The sequence below is a fragment of the Mycteria americana genome, chromosome 7 (assembly GCF_035582795.1).
Source record: "Mycteria americana isolate JAX WOST 10 ecotype Jacksonville Zoo and Gardens chromosome 7, USCA_MyAme_1.0, whole genome shotgun sequence".
Taxonomy (NCBI): domain Eukaryota; kingdom Metazoa; phylum Chordata; class Aves; order Ciconiiformes; family Ciconiidae; genus Mycteria; species Mycteria americana.
Window position 1 is genome coordinate 21,388,699 of NC_134371.1, and position 22,201 is coordinate 21,410,899.

Below are 22,201 nucleotides of genomic sequence, written 5' to 3' on the forward strand. Positions count from 1 at the left end.
TGCAGCAGCAAACAATTGATGCCTGTAGAAAAGAACCATTTCTTGAGGTCTGAGGCACTCAGTTCTGATACTTACGTCCAGAGCTACACAGAAGTACAATTCAGACTGTAGGTGCAGCTGGAACTCCCATGAAGTCACTAACCATACAGGGATCTTTAACCACACTCTTTCTCTGGGCAGCATGCAGTGCAGTGCCTTTTTTCCGGGAACACTAAGTCCAGCTGAGATGTTTCATGACTAGAGGTCCTGACAAATACCCACTGTGCACACAATTGGACTGTATAAAGAACAACTCACCCTGGCATATGCTGGATTTCATGTACGTTTCTTTTGGGTAATTTCCAGGAAAGAAATATGAAAGCTCTACACATGCAACCTTATGTCCAGTGGTGCTGCCCTACCTTAACTTGCAGACCAGGGAGAGTTGTTCTTTTTAATCCTTTATTCTTAATTCCTTCACTACTGAAGTAGTTCTTATTCCCTCTTTCCCCTCAAATATTACAAGTATTAATAGATCTGAAGGATTTCCTTTTTTTTTTTTTCTGAAGGTAATTCAGTTGCTGTCAGTAAATAAATTTCTTTTGCATATCTAATTGTCATTAAGTGGAAGAGATAAATACGCGAATGTCTATTGAGACATGAGCAACTGGGAGACCACAATGCCAGAGGACTCTCTACAAAGGGAAGAAATCTATGCATGAAAATCTGCCTGTAACTTACTGCGCTATATGTCAATATTACGAAGCAGTGCAGTATAGAAGGGGATCAGTTGATGACTCACAGTCCATGCTATATGCATGTAATTGGTCCTTTTGACTAGCTCTAGTCTGATTATGTGTGCTGAATGCCCTTGAGTGGTTGAAGCTATTTAGGTGCCCTTCTGGAACACCTGCCCTGACTTGAATTGCAACTGAAAGGACTCTGGCTTATATGCTGCAGGGTTGCTTTACAGTGTGAACAGAAGCATGGTAAGTGGGGATGATCAGGATATTTCCTTCAGAAGTGCAGGTCTGGTCCAAAGTGAAATGCAGTATCTATGCTTAAGATGCTTTCAAAGCATATGAATGTCCAGAAGAAGAGGACAGTCACATAAAAAGTCCTTCTCTGGGTTCAGCAAACTTTGCCCTTGTATACGCCAACCTTGCTGAACACATGCTTGAACTTTAACCTTGAGAAGGTAAAGACCTGAGGGCAATAAACGAGTTCACTACATTAATCAGTATTTTGAATTTCACTGCTACTAATTGGCAGCTGTGACAATAGACTTGTTACTCTGTTCCTAGATCATTCCTTCCAAAAAGCAGAAATGTTGAAATCCGTAATGATTAAAGCTTCAAAGTAGGCCACAGTGGTCGTAGAGAGTGTATATTGCAGTGGTGTAGTCTAAAGGTACAAGTATAACAACATATTACTATGTTGGAAGTTTAAAAGTTGGAAGTTTAAAAAAGAAAAATGGAAGTTTAAAAAAGAAAAATGCGTTTTGGTGAAATCAATAATGTAAGAAAACTTACAGCAGGGAGAAGGCAGGGTTTTGACTTAAGGAACTGTCCAAAGTGGGCGACACTCGTGCCGCAGTCTTGAGGTTGTGAAATACAGCACGTTTTTCATAGTCACTTGGTTTCAGGGATGTCCAAGATGATCATGAAAATCATCAGTTGTGATTTGGAAACCTGTGTGAATTTAGATCCTTTCGCAGATCACCATGCTACCATTATTACTCATTTCAAGTTGTTTTGTACTGGTAGTTATTCTGCAACCGAGGTCTATAAATACTTATCACCAGCATCACAAGTTTCCTGATGCTTACTGAGTATTTACATTTTGGCTAGTCTGTTTTTAATTTCTTTAACACTTAACTATATGCTTGGTACCTGTCGCTGTGTAGAATACTTGTATTTAACAAGCCTGTTTCCTGCTCAAGGCATAGGATACTTTAAATCTTTCTTTACAGTTCTGACTGAGACTCCAGTGGGTTAAAGAAATCCCATTATTTCCTGAGATTATATGACAAGTGTGTCAGAGAAGCCATTTTACATACTCATTTCTCCTTTCAGCCACAAGTGCCTCACAGTACAGCAGAAGAAAACTGATGCAAAAGGCAAGGTTAAAAGTGTGATAAAATTTCCCAGATAACGTAATTGTTTCCTTCTTCTTCAGATGTAGGTGCAAGAAACTACAGGCATTTCTGTGCAGTTTATTACAACAAGAGCCCAGGGTTTGAGATCATCCATGGTTTGCTGGACAGGGTCATGCAGCTTCTGGAAGTACCACCAAATGAAGAGAATGGATACACAATCAAGGCAACTGAAGGTAAGGAAGACAGAGCTGCAGTGTACAGCAGAGGTTGTTCTGGAGCTCAAATGTTCCCCTACAATCCGAGGTGAATTTTTGGTTCTCAGCAGTAGGCACTAAGAATTAATATTATGTTGTATACTATCGTACTGCAGTATAAGTGAAAAGGCATTAACTGCATTCACTGATTGTAAAATGGGATTTCTGTCTTTCTGTGAGCTGTTCCAAGTAGTTTTATATAAATTGCGTGTTAACAGCTTTTTAAGGAGACTTACAGTAAAGCGTATGCCATGAACTTCATGGACTGTTTACAATGAATTAGTCTGCCGATTGCAAGGGTAGGTAGGAATTCACCAAACTGATGAATATGCTAGGTACCCACTGCATTCTGTTTGACTAACAGTACCTGGAAAAGACAACTTCTTACACCTGATCTTTTATTTTATAGCTTTATCTATAGCTTCTATTCATATGTACCTTTTATTTATATACTCATATGAAGATATATGCCTTATATATTTTGTTATTCAAAGACCTGCTGTCTTTGAGACTGAGCCTGCTGCTTAGACAAGTATTTGTATAACAGCCCTCTTCCTTCTCCATACAGGGTGAGCTGCACATTAATTATAAATAACATTCTTAAGTGCAAAATCTCCTCTGTGTATGTGCATATGCATGTAAGAGAGAAAGCAAGGAGGCTGACCCCATTACTTCATTGAGAGAGCATAGGTTGATGCAAGAGAGCAAACATCAGCAACTAATCTCTTCTGCTACCTAAAATAACAGTGTAGTAAATACAGCATAGAAAAGCAAGGCTGCAGGGATAGCAGCTATGATTCTACTTATACGTCATGCATTGGTGTTGAGAGATATGAGGCACTGACTCAAATTGGCTCAGCTTGAAGAAGTGCCTCCATTCTGCACTTAGTGGAACAAGTGGCACTGACAGAGCCCTTGACAACCTGACCGAGCTTGCCTATTCATAGAACTTTAATGAAAAATTGTTAGATGTCTCCCTGTTTTGCACTGCACTGCCAAGGTGCCAAACATAACACTTCAACTGGTCTCCTAGCACTTTAATGCACATTTGTGTCATATATTGATGCTTTTTTTTTTCCCCTCCTGTTTTTTGACAAAGTAGTATTTTGCTCAGTATTATTTAGGCAGACTTTCAAAGGGTTTATTAGAATATTGTTAATAGGATTCCCAGGTTGACCAGAGGAATGTTTAAACATTTGTACTTTTTGTTCTAATTCTACCAAGCACAGAACAGGTAATAGCAAAGCTTCTTATTTGGAAGGAGGGTAGGGTGGGGGGGTTAGAAGAGCCTCTAGGAGCTGGGTACTCAGCTGTCATTGAAGTCAAACCAAACTCTTAGATTCCTTTTCAAAACTCTTCTGTAGCTTGTTTTTGAATAGACGTATCAAGAGTTTGCTTTAGTACTGAAAATATTTGCAAGTGGTTTATATTCTGTACTGTAGCATTTCAATGATGCATGGCTGGCTTCAAGAAACTGGAAAAAAAGATCTCAAAGAATAATCCTAACACAGTGAAGAAGTTATTTGAAGATACTACTGCTGTTTAGTATTCCTGATGCCATGGGATTTGTAATGCCCATTCCAAAATCCCTACATTCCCATGACATTACTCCACAATGCATTTAGTGTAAAGGATGGATTATGCCTTGTCATATGCAATATATTACAAGCAGTTTGTGGCTTTTGGCTATAGACAAAAAGAGTGCCGACTACTTTCTGTTTCGCCAGTGATTCAGGAACTCTCCTGGGATGGCATATAGATTCCTTGCAGTTCTCCTGACATTGGAATTTAACCTTGGTAATAATGCAGATGGCTGATACTCTAGTGCCATAGTGAATGCAGTGTCTCTGCACCAACTTACTTAAAAGACCTTGACTGCAGAGGTGGTTGGAAGTCAAAGTAGTTTGGGGGATTTTGTTTGTTTGGTTGGTTTTTTTGTTTTTTTGTTTTTTTTAACTTGCTTGGCAATCTGTCAATTAAGCATATGTGAGAGAGAAAATGTCAGCAGATGATGGAGTAAGGTCAATTGCTGAGTGAAAAAAGAAATATCCTGTAACACCTTAAGAGACTGCAGCATACTGAAATAATTCAGAAGAACAGTGCAAGTTACTTCAGAGGTTTTAAATCAGGACATTACACATGGCATGGATTTTTAGATGTATCTTTATGGAGCACACTTTTTTATTGCCTATGCCAAATTAAAATTTGTACAGTGAGAAATGGGTTTATCCTATGACTCTGATGTAGAAAGACCCTAGATACTTTTTCTGTATGTGATCTTAAGCAAAACTTGAGACTAGTAAGCAACAGAGTGTAAAGGTAGGGTTTTAGTCCAGTTGTTTTTATTCCTTGTGTAACTGATTAAAATAGTTCCAGTGATTATTGAAAAACAATACAGGGAAAAAATGTTGTTTTAAATGAGCAACAAAGAATAGATAGAGATGTATTGGACACATATTTGCCTCTTTTCCAAATTCACTTTGAAAAATGAAATGCCTGTACTATAGTCCTCTTTGGTCCATATGTGCAAATCATGGTTATTTAAGCTCCTTCTGTTCTACCAACACCTAAGTGCCCTGTGATTTGACCTTAAGGTCAGAGCCTTTTTGCCTTTATAGCAACACCTGTGAAAAAAGTACAGATGCTAGAAAATATGGGTGAAATTGTGATGTTCCCCTGGCCTTTGCACTACGCTTTGGTGTAATCTGAGCTAGGTAATAAATGGAGAAGAGCTGTTTAGAGCAGCCTTAAGGAAGAGAGGAGTTTGAGTGACTGAATTCAAGGATTTCAACATACATTTGGCACTCAATGCTTTTCAGTTTCTTAGAGTTACTAATGGAACCATTTTTTTTCTTATCACCACTAAATAGACAAAATTATAACATTTTAAAGACAGAACTCTGAAGTGCTACCCATTGTTTTAAAATGCACAGAATGGACTTTTTGATACATTAGTGAATCCTACGATTACTGGCCTAGAAAAGCATTTTGGTTTTTTTCTTTATTTGTTTTATAGCATAGGCATCCATAATCAAACATAGATTGAAACTACTACAATAATTGCATCAATCCTCTAATTTGTATGTGCTCCATAATAAAATTTTTTGCATAAAACTCTTGAAATTTTAGCCAGTTCCATACCATTAATAACATGTAAAGATCAGTATGGATGTGTATGATTAGGAGGTAAACAAAATAAAATCAAACTTTTTAAGCAATAAAAATACGGGTAGAAAGATAAATTTGGTCATATATTGTCAAGTAATTTTATTTAATAAAATTATTTATTTATGAGTTCACTTTCATTGGTTTCAGTTCCCTTGAACTGAAAACTAGAGGCATTCTGATAATTATATTGGAAGGTATTCTTAATTTCAAGTTTTAATCTCTGTAGAAATGGGTATGTTTTCTGAAACATTTTGGTCATCTTGTGCTTCTAGATGACCATCTGACATGACTGTTTTCTTCCAGAAATCAGGACCATGATCACAGGAGGTGATGTTAATAATGGGATTTGGGGGGTCCATGGTAAAGTCTTACTTAGGCTAAAAAGAATTTAAAAAGGGCTTAGTAAATATTGACAGTGGATTCTATATTGCAATCTTCAAAGGAGTGGTGTGAAGTGTAAGGTATAATTATCCTCGCTCACATTATAACATTTAGAATGACTGTTCCTTATTTAAGGAAAGAAACCCTGATTTTGCAGTACCTTCTGAGATTCTTTGTACTTTGCAGGTGGAAGTTAATTGGGCACAAACTGTTTGAAAAGGGAAAATAATATCCATATTTTATGAAAATGAAGCAATTTGACAGGTTCAGAGAAAATGTTAATGGTAAATCTGTGCATCAATACTGCTTCACTGTCTGCCCCGCTGCCTCGCATGACAAAATTGACATTTGATAAAATAGCATTCATTCATGTGAAAACAGTCCCTAAATAGTGTGAGCTTGTGACATGGGCTACTTCTTTGTACAGTATTGATTCTTGTGAATTTCAGCTAACTCTTGGAATTTGCCTTTTTTTTTTTTTAAAGTAAACATTCATGCCATTCATTCTTTTAGGGTAATCAACAGTTTAGTAAAGCTGGGAAGTCAGCCCGTTTGTGTTCAACATAAATATGTACTTAATAAATGTATACTAAGTCTTGCTTCCTTCAGTAATTGACAGTTGTCTTTCAAAAAAAAAAAGGGAGAAATTGCACTCCCTTCTTTTTACTGCCCTTATTTAATTAAATGAAAGGTGTGGTAAAGCGTATAAAATTTTAATTCCACAGTAAATCATAGTAATAGCTTCTCATTTAGTAAGGTTTAGCTGTGAAATTAGAGGTGTAATAGTTATCTCCATAACTAAGAACATCAATAAACATTTGCTTTTATAATAATAATTGTACAACAAACAACTTTAAAAGAAGATAGAGACTGTAAACCTCAATTCACAAGACAAGAGGAGGGAAGTCTGGGGCTAATTCTGAGTTACATGTATAGAATTGAACCCCAGCATCTTATCTCTGGTGATCAGTTTAAATTGGGAGACTATAATATACACAGATGTTTAGTACCCATGTTGAACTTGGCATTATTAATACCCATTTTATTTTAAGGAACCATAGCTTGATTGCTCTTAATGGCAATCCTGGCCTTTCAATTGCCTGTCTTGGCAGCCATTGCATCGTTCATGAATGTCAATAATTGTGTATTTACTCATAGAAAATTAAAGGAAGTGTGCCAATTTTACTATGAAACCTCCAAATATAATTTGTGACATACTAGAAGATATCAGTCAATTCTTAATCCATTTAATTGGCATTCAAAAATAGATACTTTATAGGTGCTATTGCATCCTTGTAACTGTATTTAGCTACCAAAGTTGTAATTTGAAAGACGATAATGTGATTTATGTGACAACATCTGTTTTCAATAAAAACGTATCAGCTGGTAATTGACTGTATTCAAGTCCTCTGAATTTCACATTTGCTGATTCCCAAATAATTTTTTTCTCACCCAGGATCAATCTGGATCATCCACCTTGGAATACTGGCACCACATTAACATATTTCTAGTACTACAGAATTCCCAGTATTGTTACTATAAGTTAACAGCAGCAGGCAGGATATCTGCTTTGAGAAAGACACCAGAATTCTGGTGCCTGAGACTCCTAGCATCTCAGAAACATCCTAGTCCTGGAAGATGTAACCAAACATATTCTTCATTTTTTCAGGACTGGAAGACATCTTTTATACTCAAGAATACCCTTTTTTTACCCCAGATGAAAAGAAATATTTATTAAAACCTTACACATTTCTGCCTCAAAAAGTCCAGACAGTCTTGTTAGCAGATGAAAACACTCTACCTACAGTTTGCTTCCAATATTTTAAAAAATCTTTCTAATGCTGTCTTTATTGCTGCCAGTCATTAATCTTTCCTAAATTACTCAGTTTCCTTGATGAATTTTCAGCCACCGTTATTAATCACATTTTATGAAGTGCAATTTATTTCTCTCATTTTTGTCTGTAAGTAGCTTTTCTGATTTTTGACCACTTTCATTTCAGCACTTCAGTAAGAGAACAAAGAACATACTTATTTCTCAAATTCAGAATATTAATTTCAGAAGAGAAACTCCTTTGAATTGACTCATTTGGAAGTATGTTTCCTATGGTATAATAGTGGGAGAAAAAATCTATGGTAACTGCAAAAATATTCTGGGGAGGGTTGTCAAGTCAACTTGTAAAGAGACACAAGTTATCTTCTCTTACCTTCCTCTTTTTGCAAGTACTAACTAATAAAGATTACAATGTTTTTCTTCCCATTGCATTTTATTCTGACAGATTAGGGATGATCCAAGAAGTAGTAGCATTTCTCCTAACAGACTTTTAATCTTCTAACAGCTTTTGTCAACTGCCAGAACCATCTAAAACATTGGCATTTGTGTTCCTGAGCTCAAGGGCTCAAGGTGTTCATTTCTTCTCCCTGACATTAAGTCTTTGCTCTTCTGTTGTTCCTTACTGGGGAGGCCTCTTCAGAGTTTAGCTTGCCCGCCCCCCCCCCGGCAACTATCTTTTTTAATCATACATCATAACGAGTCTTAACAGATAAAAATCTTCCTTGCATCAAGAGTTTTAAGCGTCTGGCACAGCTTACATTATATAATATAGACTTAGGTCATTTCCGTTTTTTCTGTCTGTCTCCTTACATTTTGAAATAGAAAATTATTTCTTAATCATAAACTATATTTTCAATGTTGCAAAGCCTTCTCTAGAAAAGAAATTATTCATCCAAGCCAGCAGCAGAAATAGCAGCAAATTGCACATCTCCTTTCTCAGTGAACGGGGGCAGTGATTTAAGCAGGGAGGGTCAGGGTGCAGGTCTGGTTGCACTGGCTTCTCTGGTGAAGTGCTACCCTTGACCAGTGCCACAGCTTCATCCTTTGATTCAGTTTTCACCTCCTGCACAGCCTGCTATGGGTAGAGGCCAACTGAGTGTCTATATGCTTTTCATTTTCACTACAACATTAATGCTAGCAATTGTGATCATGCCGAATTGATAGCTCAGATTTTTGAGCTGTGATATGGAGGCAGAGGGGCAGTGCTTCAAATTTAATCTTACATATATTTTCTAACGTTTATTTATGCAATAAAGTTTTAAACAGGAATTTGCAAGATTTTGGCTCAAACTTTTAGATCAACTTTTAGAATGCAGGATCCTAAGAATAGTATTTCTGTTGCCCATGGTGGAGGAATTGACTTTACCTTTGCTTATGCTGTATGTATTGGGAAATGGTAGATAGCAAAGAAATGCTGAGCTAGTGCAGATTCAACCCAGTACATGAAGTAGGCACACATCCTCCTTGTTTGGGTCCAGAAGCAGAACAGCCATATTTGTTGTAGACCCAGTATTGCTTCTGGTCCCAGGCTGGCTCACATTCAGCCATTTCAAGCATTTCTGTTCCTAGTGGTACAGCCATGTGCTTCAGCCACAAGGCATCGGTTTGCAACAGAAATCTTAGTTGCTAAAACTAAGCGATTAACAGTTCCAGTGACCGCTGAGATTCATTGTTTAATTATGTATAACTCCATGCTAGTTTGTCAAGTCGTTTTCTAAAAGGCATGAAATGTGGTAGCTGTGAAAGCATAACATCGGGTGGCTGTTATTTATCTCCGACAGTAATGTCAAGTCATTGGGAGGGGAGGACAGCTTAGCCTAGGACATGAAGTGAATAAACAACATGCAAACTAAATATGACATACTAAAGTAGACTTGCAGACTGACTTAGTGCTGGTTCTTGTTATTCTCTAATGCTTGTAATGAAAACAGAGCCTAAAAGCTAAAGTCTGCTGCCTTACTGTGTATACATAGAGTATGTTATACCCCCTACCGTAAAGAATATGGTTTATTGTTTCCTAGTCTGACAGATTTGGTGTTTGCAAGGGTGAATTATTCCTTTAGATATTTAAAGAGGGATAAAAACAGTAATGGAACAGAAAGAAATTAAGTTTTTTAATATTCAAAGCTTTGTGTTCTCTAACTCAAGTGAAATAGCAAGACTTAAAAAAAAAAAAGCTTTATTTGGGATTAGGAATTCTCTAGTTTTACAAATAGCTGTGACACAATATCAGCTTGGGTTTGTGACTTTTAGAAAGGATGAAGTATAACATTTCAGATAAGCCTGGATAAATCAGATAAAACTGGCCTAAAAGCAAAGATTAGCTATGTAATGGTAAGTCTACAGTGCAGCTAAACTCCAGTGTAGAATTGCTGTTTCTCACAACTGCCACACAAATGCAAATTTATTGACCTTTATACACAAATACTGATTTCTAGAAAAATACATGGAATCTGATAGATATCTTTCTAGATTTCCTACTTAAGTTTTTCTGTATACATTATTTAAGCAGCCACCCTGGTACTCCAGCACTGAATACGTGAAATCCTGTTACCCAGATCAGTTAGTTACACAAAATGTCTGCTTTCCTTAGCCTCAGCATCCACCCAAATATTACCTTCCATTAGGAAAGGCAGGAATACAGTGATTTTACCCAAATAATCTTAAGTGTTTGACACTGCTGTAATACTGAGAATAATACAGACGAATAAAGAGGAGGTCCAAACCTATTACATTCTTGAACCACTTCCTGACATCCAGCAACACCGGATGTTCTCTGTTAAAGCTCCTGGGGCACTCGACAGCAAGAATGAAAAACAAATCTAGCCTAAAAGTCTACTGAGCTCTGTTCTCAAGGCAAATGAAGGAAAGTGATTGCTAGCTACACCAGTCCCCAGTTCATCACTGCAACACACTTTAACATGACTAACAACGGTTGACCCTGGACCCAAGCAGTATTATGATTATTTCCACACTGTTTACAGTGTATTTTAAGTTTGTAATTGTAAAACAATATCATTGATCCCTAAATAGTCTTAAATATAGTCAAATACAGAATAGAATGTATTCAGTTGTAGAGTTGTATATGAGGGTTCTTATGAGATAGAAGAATTAGTTTTTCTTACACCCTCCCTGAGATACAAGTTAATAAAAATGCAGCCATTGACTTAGTTGTAACATGAGAAGATGATTAATTGACTGACCACTGCAAATTTGTGGATGATTCTCCATATTCCCTACCCTCATTGTCTGCACAAGGACTCTAGTATTCAACTCTATTTTTGGATATTCGGTGTACCAGTCCAGGTAAATAATTGATTGTCCCTTTACCCTCTTTTGCTCTGCCCTGTATGTGGAGGCTTTTGAAGAAACATAGGAAGAAATCAGAATGAAAGATGTCCTTCAGACAGAGGACATATTTGTTCATATCATACAGATATTTCTTCTGTCATCTTTTCAAGCGTTAATTATTTTATTTGGGGGGAAAAAAATAAGGTCCTTACCTTAAATTTGATTGTACTGATTTGAATTTCCTGACATGTCATTACAGTTAGGTGTGATCTGGGGAGTGGAGGTTGTTCTGGCATGGCTTTAGTCAGGAGTTACAAACCAGGAAACTAAAGTTAATAAATATACCACTGATCCCAAAGTATGGTTTTTCTAGGCATGAGAATATATGGGGGAAGAACTGCTGACAATGTGCAACTTAAAAGAGCAGTTGGTCTCTCAGTACGTTCCAAAAATCATGCAAGATTTGAGATGTCTGTGATTTTAAAAATTAGCTAAAGATAAATCATCCCATGACAAGATACGATTCTGAGGTTGCTGTTGCTTTGCATAAGGCTCTGGGAGCCTGACTGCACTGTGCACATGGGCAAGAAAAGGTAGTTGCCTTTTAAAATACTGACTGGTTTGATAGTCAGTATTTTAGTCAGTATGATAGTCCTGTGACTTTGCATTTGAGCATATCTGCCAAAAGAGGGAATTAGTCAAAAATGTGAAGAACCTGATCCTAAACAGAAAAACAACATCTAGCCTCACAAACCTAAATTCCATCCAATGTAGCACAGGTAAAATACTCCACCAGTCAGGCTGAGGTAGTGAAAGGGCAGCTGGAGTGACTAAGGGGATGGAGAATTAAGATGAAAGACTTCAGAGGCCAGATGAGCTCTGCTCTATTACCTTCTTAAGCTTCAGCTTCCGATGTTCCTTCAAATTATAGGAACAAACGAGTGGGTTTGAAGGCTTAGTACAACTGTCGGCCTATAATACTACTTTAATCTATTTCTTTTTGAAAAGGGGAGAGAGTAAGGTAGAGAAAAGAAACTGTGCAAGGTGTTTGACAACAAAGAGTGCAGGGAACTTGGAGCTCTTTGAGGGTCAATTAGCCAGAAAATGTGTTAAAGACTACATGCTCTATTGGATTATTGGCCAAAGAATTAGCCCAAAGCAATCGAAGTGGCCCTGTTGCCTGAATACAGAGCGGCAATTACAGATTTTGAGGACATACTACAGAAGCCTTAATTAAAGGTATTATTTCTACATCACTGAACATTGGAAATTAAATTCTTACTTGCAGCCACGAGAAGTAGCTTTTGTCTTTCGCTTGCGTGTAGTATGTCAGCATAAGACCTGGCTGGCTTTGGCATCTCTTCTTTAGGAACGCATATTGTATTTCACCCCACCCCTTCTCGTAACTACCAATTATAATGTTGACATATTAAGAGGTGGATTTCCATTGCTAGACCTTCTGGCTTCCTCTGGCATTGTATAGGTCTCTATCAGCAAGGACAATATGATCTCTAACTAGATTTCAAGGTGAAGTTTATGAAGTACTATTTGTGTGCAGAGCAGAAAGGATTAACTATATCAAGAGTGATAAATCAGTTATCCTTAAAATAATGGTATAGTAAACTACAATTTTTAAACGAATTTTGGCTCTTGATGTACCTGATGGTACAACCAACCAGACCTACAAGAGCAGCCGTTCAGTATAATTGCACCAGCAGCAAACACAGTCCCTTCCTAGCACAACTACTGATAATGGTGCCTCCAGTTGTGCTTTGGTGACTGCTTGACTAGTGAAAGCTTTCTTCAGGAAAACCATGCTCTTCACAACCATACCGTTCTTGATGCTATTACATACACAAATAGGACAAACTCTATTGTCAACTTTGAACTCTCGCTCAAAAGCTGCGGGTCACAGCTGCTAACTTTTCGGGAAGGCACCCTTTAGACTCCTTTTGGTATCAGGACTTTACTGAAGCTTAAGAGCACTGGGCTTCAGCTTATGGTGTGATTTATTCAAACAAGATAATAGCGCATGCATTTTTTGCTGATCTCCATATGCGCAAGTAGCATAAACACATCTTTCATACAGCCTTGACTCTCACTCTGAAGTTTTATACTTTACTTCAAGAGTTAACATGATAGTCCAGTCCATAACACAAGCTTTGCTAGAAATCTAAAACACCATTGCTATTTACTTGATAATACAAGAAACATATGAATCAGGAAAAAAAAAATCCTTACCTTTGTTTCCTGGTTATTTTGACAAATCCTCTAGGTTTCCTGTCCTGTTCTGTGGGTTGCTCAGATCCTCCTGCAACCTGTGGCTTGTCGTCAGCACAGTGAGGTTCCTCCAGCTCAGGTCTCCTTTTGTAGTCGTGGTTGGTCAGTCAAAGCACTCCTCCTGGCTGCAAAATGCTCATTTCTCTTTTCCCCCCTTTCTGCTCAGATTTTTCATGTTACTTCTGAGTTTTTTCTTTCTTTATGTTCTTCCTTTTCAATGTCTGAATTTTTTGATCTGAAATTTACATTTGGTGCCCTGGCAGAGATACATGGACCAACAACACCCAGTCTCAGTCATGAGCCAACTTCCTTGCCTTACCACGTGTATGGTCAAAGGGAGAGTCACTAAGATGAGGAAGACCTTAGATTCCCCCATCTGTGGGATGCAGTCTGGAGGCCCTTTTGGCAGGCAGGAATATACTTTGAAACATTCTATTGTGCAGCCAATTATCATAATAATAGTTTCATTATTAACCAGAGTTCATAAACTCTCTGTAAACCTATTCCACAGCTCATGTTTCTTTGGTGCAAGAGCCAAGTGTTAGCTGGACAGATGGGGACCCTAAAGCTTTTAACAGGTTCTTTCATTTTTATTTGCTTATTGTCTGATCTCTTCCAGTCACAGAATTATACCCTGCAAGTGCCATGTCTGCAAAGCACCGGACACACTAGTGACTGCACTGTGAAGTAACCAACATTTCACGATTAGCTTAACTAGAAACGTAGAGGTGATTTGCTTCCTGCACTTTGGGGAGCTAAACGTTCCCCCTTGATATTAATTATATATTTACCTCTTCACTGCAAGGGAGTGCAAAGTAAAATAAATAACATCATGGTCCAGCATCGGTTGCTGCATATGAGATGGAAAATGTGGCTGAATGCCTAACCCATAGCCTGGAGCAGTGTATTCAGAGCCACACTGAATGTATGGTTTCATGGTAAAGGCTTCAGCCAAATCAACAGCTTGTCCCACTCTCCTCCCCTCTGCAGGTGGGGAGCCACCACCTTGCTTTTGGTGCTGGTGATTCACTGATTCAGTTCACTTGTGTTATGAAGCTGTGTTGTAAGCTCATGGTAAGAAGGGATAAATTTTATTGGTGTTAAGATTCTAGCTAACATAACTCTTCACTTTATGCCATAATCATTAAGCCATTTCATGGCTTCTGATACAATGTCATGAATTGCCATCAGTTTTCAAAATTTATCACAAATGCATATTACTTAGTTAAATGCAAGGGAACTTCTACTGAAGTTAACCTTCTAGGGAAGGTCAGTAGTGGTGGATGTGAGGGTTGGGTAAGGCTTCAAGTCCCCCTGCTACCTGTCCACCTTCTACCTAACTTCTGACTGGGAGACCGATAACTGGTGATGCCCGGATAGCAGAGCATTTTTTGTGCCTGAAAACATAAAATTGTTTCACAGTTTTGATGGCTGATTGACTGAGTGCAGTATTATTTTAGAGCCCATCCAGATGTCTACAACTTTAAAAACAGTTAAGTCTCATGATATAATTTGGTCTAGATGTGGAAGAAGATAAAGTAACTTTCCCAAGGCTACACACAAGGCAGCTCAGAAGAACAGACAAGTCAGACTCACAGCTTTTTAAGCAACCATATTGTCAAAGCTCTTTTTTCCTATAATTTTATAGTGGGGTACCATGCCAACATTGTTAACTTCTGCTTGGTTCTTGCTCTTGTGACAGTTTAAGCTTACAGTCAAGTTTCTAAAAGAATGTCACTGTGCTGCTCACATCCTTGGTACAATACCAGCTTTATTCACAAATAGGAAAGCCTTTACCACTAACTGCAAGGGTACTTTATTTTTAGATTATGTTTTCACCCACAACATGCAGAGTGATCTGTATGTGTGGCATTTGTTTCTTTTCTAAATTTGTTTTGTCAAGTTTTATTTTAACACTTGTTTTGAATAGCGCAGCTTGGCAGTGGCAAGTGTCTGTTTGGCTAGAGTCACATGCCAGTAACATCCAGGGGCTAGATAATGTCACTTTTGTACCTGCAGTGTAAGTATTTGGTTTGGGCTCGTAGCTAAGACTGGAACTGGATGATTTAAAAGATACTGGTTCTGAATATTTTTTCAAACAGTCTTTAGGTAATGTTATGGTGATCATTTACTACCATCATCAGATTTCACAAGGCAGCCCAAACTGAAGTACATGTTTAACTTAATTCGCACTTGCAGCAAGTTGGACAAGAAAAAGACCGAATCGCTGTTCTTATTCTTGTAGCTGCAAGTTGTGACTACAAACCTCACAGGAGACTTCTTAAATAAACTATTTCTGTTGGGGACGTAACAAAGAATATATCTCTGGGCTTGACCACTAGTGATCAGAAGTGTCATGAAAACATTCCTGATGTTTGAGGTTAATTTGGCCCTTTATTGCCTTTTTTAAATAGCTGCTTGTAAATGCAGTAAAATGTCCTGGGCTGATCCTGAACCTTAAATAGCATTTGGAGCAACCAGAGAGTAAGTTGCCATTAGGAAATTCTTCCAATCCCTTTGCAGGATGCAGAGGATGCTGAAGGGCTGAGTGCTGTGTCAGTAGCAGGCAGGGAGCAGAACTGGAAGCAGCTCCTCAGCTGTTGTCTTCATAGTGGCACAGAAGCAAGTAGAGCAGGGATGTTTCTCATCCGCACTGATGCAACCTCACACATACCCAATAACCAGCTCTTCTTGTAGAAGATGCTTTGTTGGATTTTAGCCTATTGAGATAAAGATGCAGAGCAAGGGGTGAGGGCAGGGAAGCTGACTGGTGCCCGATGCTCTCCCTGCCAACTTGTTTAACTTCTGAGTGGGAATCTAGTAAAGAGCCCTTCCCTCTCTGCAAGGGCAGTAGCATTAAAAACATGGTGGAGGCAGCTTTCCTGAATCCACAGTAGGATTCAGTGGCCTTGCTTCATCCTCTCGCCTTTGCACCTTTGAGTTCACAGCATCATCTGCAGCACAAGGTCCTGCGCACCGTGCCTTGCTTCCACACACTTGTTATGAAAGAGGTGGCTTCAGAAGCTGCAGCTTGCTGGTTTGGTTTTGTCTTTTGAAGGGCTATCAGGTCAAAATGCCACTCACCTCAGGACAGAGACAAAAAAAATGCAAGTGTAGCTGTTACAGACAAGCTTGAATGTATTGCTGGTGTAGCCACCATGCACAGGTAAGTTCCCAAGTAGGAAGGGCTTTCTGTAAAAAAGTCTGCACGGCTCCTCCAAGTTTTTCATCACCAATTCAACTACTTTTTTTTTTTCTTTTTTTTTAAAACTCCCAAATAACATTTAAAACTTGGGGCTTGGTTTGTGGTAAGAGGGAGATGATCTTCGACTTCCTTTGAGTTGTTCATTGTTCCACAGCTTTACAGTGTATATGAAACTGCTTAAAAGCTCTTCTCCAGATGAGGAATGTAGGTTGTTTCTAATTATGTGACATGTAATCAAGTGTGACATGCCTGTTGACCCCTTAGATGACAGAAAGCTTTATTTCCTTAAGCAGAGTAAGGTGGGAAACATTCAGGTGTTAAATAGCCTAAAGCCTGCAAAAGTTCTTCATTTCAGTAGCCCTCTGACTTGACTTATCTGTGCTAATTTCTATTACAGGAGTAACTTAGTCAAAACAACTAGAGTGTGAAAAATGCCCACGATTTGGGCTTCACATTTTATTTTTAACTCAAAGTGTTTCCTCATTCTCTATCAATCATGACAACTGTTAATGTAAGAAAGTGAGAGCCCCTTCTTAGCATCTCAGCACCGAGAAGTGTTTAATACTGAGAGCTTTGTTCTCCATGTTAAATGCCTATTGACTTCCTTGGCCCGGAGAAATATTGATTTTTCTCTCACTTCCTTTACAGGCTCTGCTTTCTTTCCTGGTCGCTGTGCTGAGATCTTTGCCAAAGGTCAAAGCATTGGGAAACTTGGAGTCCTACACCCCGATGTTATCACCAAGTTTGAGCTCACCATGCCATGCTCTGCCCTAGAGATCAATATTGAACCCTTCGTGTGAAGACGGGACTTTTATCCTCCTACAGCCATCCACTGTCACATGCAGCACTCTCTGCTCTTCTCTGCGGGGCACATGTGCTTATGCTTTTATATTCCAATAAACTAGAAAAACAGAGCCTGGCTCCCTGGGTAAATACGTTCTTTACAGTGTAATTTGGCTAGTTTCTGCAGGGTAAGAATGTGGCATCTTGGACTAGACCATGCCCTCTATATTTTTAAGGGGGGGGGGGGGGGGGCGGAGGGGGAGGAAGAAGTTGGGTAAAAGCCCAGTGTTTTAGAAGAGAAATGTAATGACAGAGCACATGATTAGTTTTCAAAATCAGAAATGTTCCACAGACACAGCTTCATACTGTAACTGATTATGGCTGCATAACAGGAATCTCATTCTTTTCTTATTGCATGAAATAAGATAATTGATTAGAGCAAATGTTGAGTGAATGTGAGCAGAACTAAGGAGTTGAGCTTTTATTCTATACGGTTGTCATGTGCTCATCAGTGGCTGGGGGAGGAAAATAAACTTGTTTCATGAAAACCAGAGCTATTTTGTAAGCAAGATATGTGTAATATCTGCTTCCCTACTCCAGACATAACTGTTGAACCTTTATCATTCTAAATTCAGAAAGGGGAGGGGGTGGAAGTAAATTTTTTCATGGTTGATGTAAGCCTAGTGGTTTTTGAAGCTGCAAACCAAATTGGGGAAATGCATTTAAGAGCATATGCCAGTTGTCTTTTGCATGAAGAGCTGAAAAATATCAAAGCCTTTGTCCGACTGAGGCTGGCATATTTGCCTCCAGAAGTTAGCATGGTCCCACTGCACTCACGTAGCCCTACCAGTGGCTTTCTGAACCCCAACTGCGCAGTAGGGACCACGCGGCTTTCGGACAGTTTTACTTGTCTTGCAGTTTTGCCCCTGACAATATATGAAAACCTCTCGCAGGTCAGGCTTCTCCTCTAGGTGGCTTTCTGGCAGCAGTTATGCTACAGCCTGGCACATTGTGCCTCTGCTATCTGGGAAACTGAGAAGCTCCATCCAGCAGGCGATGCCCGATACATCCCTCCTGGTGTAATGTCACTGAGTGGGTGGCCAGCTCAGTACGCTGAAGCAGGCTCTTTACTGGCTTGCTGATGAAGCTGGCTATCCCTCATTTGCGATATTATAACCATTGCTAATGTTGCAGGCTAACAATAGCGAGTATTTTGCATTAGGCCAATACGCTGTGGCTCGTTACCATTGTGAGAGACAGATAGCCCCTGATCCCTGAAGGGGACCGTCCAAGGGTGGACATCTGGGTGATGCTGGAGAAGGGTGTTACAATTACTGGCTCAACAAGAAGACGTACGCAATGGTGAGGGTAAGGTAGGCTCATAGTTTTATGAGATGCATGTCTGCACAGTGTCCTGTTGCTGGACCCACGATGGCTTTTCGATGGTAGCCCTGTTGGTAATCTTAACAGGTGGGAGGGCAACAGGCAAGGCTTTTTGGTGCAAGTGTTAATCCAGTATGAAAAATGCAGTACAGTTACCCATCTGGAAACCCTACAGTTCCCCTCAGATGGAAGTATAGATTTTAATTATCTCTGCATGACAGATGTGAAATGAGAATATAGCTATTGCCATACGTTGCACGACTGACTCCAGTGCCCACGGAGAGTGAGAAAACTGCAGCTCACATTTTAAAGTCTCCCAAGGGATTAGCCAGCTTGTCGTTTGCAGGATATATCTCTCCATGATGCCTACACAACTGTAACCAAGCAAGCTCGCAGTGTGGGAAGCAATCTGTAACGCAGATGGTAAGTATTAAAACTCCCTGTTCATTAGTGTGTCATGCATGGGGATTAGGATGACAATGAGGCAGATTTGCATTTCAGCAGAGTACAGGCATATTTGCGTGCACTAAATATATTTCTCTACACAAGACTTTTTGACTCTTTGGGTGTCCCAATTCTCCCGTGAATTACTGTCCTTTGAGTGTAAAGACCAGATTAGGCTGGGACTAAGGGCTTGAGCTGCAGTGGTATGTGTTGTGAGGCTTTTAGGGATCACTTCTTTTTCATACCATTTGCCTGTGTGTCGGTAGCTAAGTGCTCCACAAGCAGGGCATTAGCTCTGTCCCGGGGAAGAAGCATTACTTGCTAAAAGTAGAGGAAGAGAATTGAGAGAAAGGTTTAAAAGCCTCTTCAGAGCCACCAGCCCCTCTCACAGCTAGACACGGTGCCAGCAGCCTTGCAGAGGCTGCTGTAGCTCTGAAATTCAAGCTTTGCTGTAGTGCTCTGTAGTGCTGTGTTCAGCATTAGCTGTGAATCCTGACAAGTGGGACACTTCATACAAGTCTAGCGTATTTATTGCAGGACGTTGTCTTTCGTAGCCCCAAACCAATTCTCTGATATTTACAGCTTGCTCATAGCTGTATTTAGTAAGGTACCTAACACACAGCTTTGTGTAGAGCGAGCCACCGTGAGCATTACAATTTTGCTTTTACCCTTTGGCGTAGCTATGGTCTCTGGCAAAGGAAACATTGTCTGCTGATGGTGGTGACTTCTGAGCAATTTTTGAACATCTTTTCAACTTTGAGTATTTCTTTAAGGAAGAGTTGGACATTGGAGTTTTCACTAGTGGTCCCCAATTATGAATTACTTTTGGCCTGTTCCTGCTGGGTCATAGCTCGGGATCTGAACACGAGCACAAAAGGCTAGAGAACTGGTGACAGAGGTCAAAGACCATTTTAATGTGCTGTCTGGGTGACTGCTGGGTTCATTTCAGCTGGACACGAGTACTGACTTTTTGGTTTGTCCTTGCTGTGCTTCGGTCCTGCAAAGGTGCTTTTCCAAACAGCAGAACCCCGAGACAGCCTGGCTCCAGCTCCCAGCCACAGGGCTCCGTGCTTGCAGGTGACTGTTGCTCTCGCCTGTGAGTCTTTATGTAAAGGTAACGCTTGGGACTCTTTCCATCTCTGGGCTGGTAGCGTGCTTGCTTGCAATTTAAATCATTCTCAGTTTGGCAGGTGAATATGGAACAGGCCAAGCAAAAGCAACGGGTCCTGCCAGGAGACTGCCGTGGGATCACGGCCTCGGGCACACATGACACCTCTGACCGCCCGGCCACCTTGAAACCAAGCCCGGCGCGAGGGAAGGCAAGCGGAGTAGCAGTGGGGACGGCCGGCAGGCCATGCCCACGGGCTGAGCGGCAAACATGGTCCCACGCAGGCAGCGGGGAAGCAATGCGCTCCGACAGGAGCAAGGAGCTCGTCTGGCAGCAAACGAGGGTCATGCTTTACACACGTTTTAGCAAATGTGGAAGATCCCACTCGCTGCTAGAGCCACAATTCCACCCTGTTCGGAGATGTACCCATATTTCCTAACTTCTACTTGCAGCAGGCAGTAGAAAGATTAAAAATGAAACAATTTTCTTTTTTTCTGTCCCCTAAATCAAATCACCTGTATCCAGAAAAGCAACCTGGAAGCCTGCTTGCAGTTTTAACCAGAAGCCTGGAAGGATGAGGAGACTGGGGTCATGACAAAGTTACTGCTGGAAAATTAAAACATGCAAATTCAGTGCTTGCTGGTTTGGTTTTTAATCCCCGCCAAGGGCTGCAGTAACATTTTGCTGCTGCCTTGAGTAGCTGGTTCTGTGCTGGGGGACCGGCACACAGAGATGCCCTGCGACAGGAGGAAGCCTGGACTGGCACCATGCGCCTGGAAAGCGGCTTGCAGAGCGAGCGCGTCAGGAGGAGGCAGCCTCAAGGCAGGACAGAGTGGACTAAGCTAAGGGTGAGATGCCTGCTCCATCCCTCTTGACAGCCTAACGAAGGAAATTTGGAAAGAGATTGTCTTGGCACCACCCCTCCAGCTGAAGAAGGGCACGGGACGGAGAGCTGTAGCACTGGACCAGGATGTACAGTACAGTACCGAGGAGAAGTCACCAGCCCAGGGTCCAAGGCTGATGCCCTGTATCTGGAAGTTATCTCCTACCCCATTCACATCAAAGGCAGTGTTTTACTCTAAAAACCGAGCATGCCTACTCAAGAGGATTCAGAACACCACCAGCAAACCAGCCGCAAAACCTCATTTTCTACTGTCACACTGGAGATGCAGAGGCACCCAAACTGCAGGGATGAAGAGGTGGGGAGCATTTCCAAAGACAGCAAAGACACACACTGGATTGCAGCGAGGACCTGGTGCCTCAGGTTAGTGAAATACAGGAAGGGTGGCGTGTCTTACCTTGTCAGAGGACTTGCCTCTTCAAGCCTGGCCCTGCAGGAATGTGAGCATCCCACGAGCACGGCTTCAGCAGAAAGCTCAGCTGAAAGCCTCGCCTGGTCCCAGCCAGGTCAGAGATGCTGCAGCAATCGGGGCTCACCCCAATCAGCTGTGAGCACCTGGGGGTCCATGGGCACACCACTTCCAGCCAGGATGTGATGCTGAGGGGAAGACATGGCCCCGCTCGGTTTCAAATACACATCCTTGACAACAAAACCTTGTTAGGCTCCTCAATGGACATGGAATATTCTGCAGTTTATGGGATTTCATGCTATAATTGCATGTATTCATTTAAAATCAAATTTGGCTTCCAATTAACTGTTTAGTCTATTGAGAGGTAGATATTGCAGGTGAAGAAGACTGCAGGTGCCCGCGTCCCCTATCACCGATGACACAGCAACTCGCATGTTTCCGTTTGCAAAGGATGTAACAAATAGTTGTGAGTAGCTCAGTAGTCTTTTTTGTTTGTTTTAAAAAAGCAGGATGTTGCTGCTGAGCCTGGAGGAGCCGAAGCTGGCAGCTAGACTGAGCAGGGGACGAGGGGATGCAAGTGGGCCAGCTTGGGAAGAGAGGTGGCTGGCTGCATTTGGGAGGCTTCTTAAACTGCAACTCATTCCCCTTACATCAGTCATTTACAAGTAGCAACAGAGGATGCAAAA

General features: G+C 40.5%; 1 protein-coding gene across 1 annotated transcript in view; it reads left to right on the forward strand.

Moving 5' to 3' along the window:
* The window catches only part of FARSB (phenylalanyl-tRNA synthetase subunit beta), a 40,207-nt gene extending 22,806 nt beyond the window's left edge, over positions 1 to 17,401 (forward strand). Inside the window, exons 16-17 of the mRNA XM_075507371.1 lie at positions 2,158 to 2,310; positions 17,136 to 17,401. Of these exons, the coding sequence (XP_075363486.1) occupies positions 2,158 to 2,310; positions 17,136 to 17,287 (305 nt within the window). The 3' untranslated portion in view covers positions 17,288 to 17,401. The remainder of the gene's footprint in view (positions 1 to 2,157; positions 2,311 to 17,135) is intronic.
* The last annotated feature ends 4,800 nt before the right edge of the window (positions 17,402 to 22,201 follow it).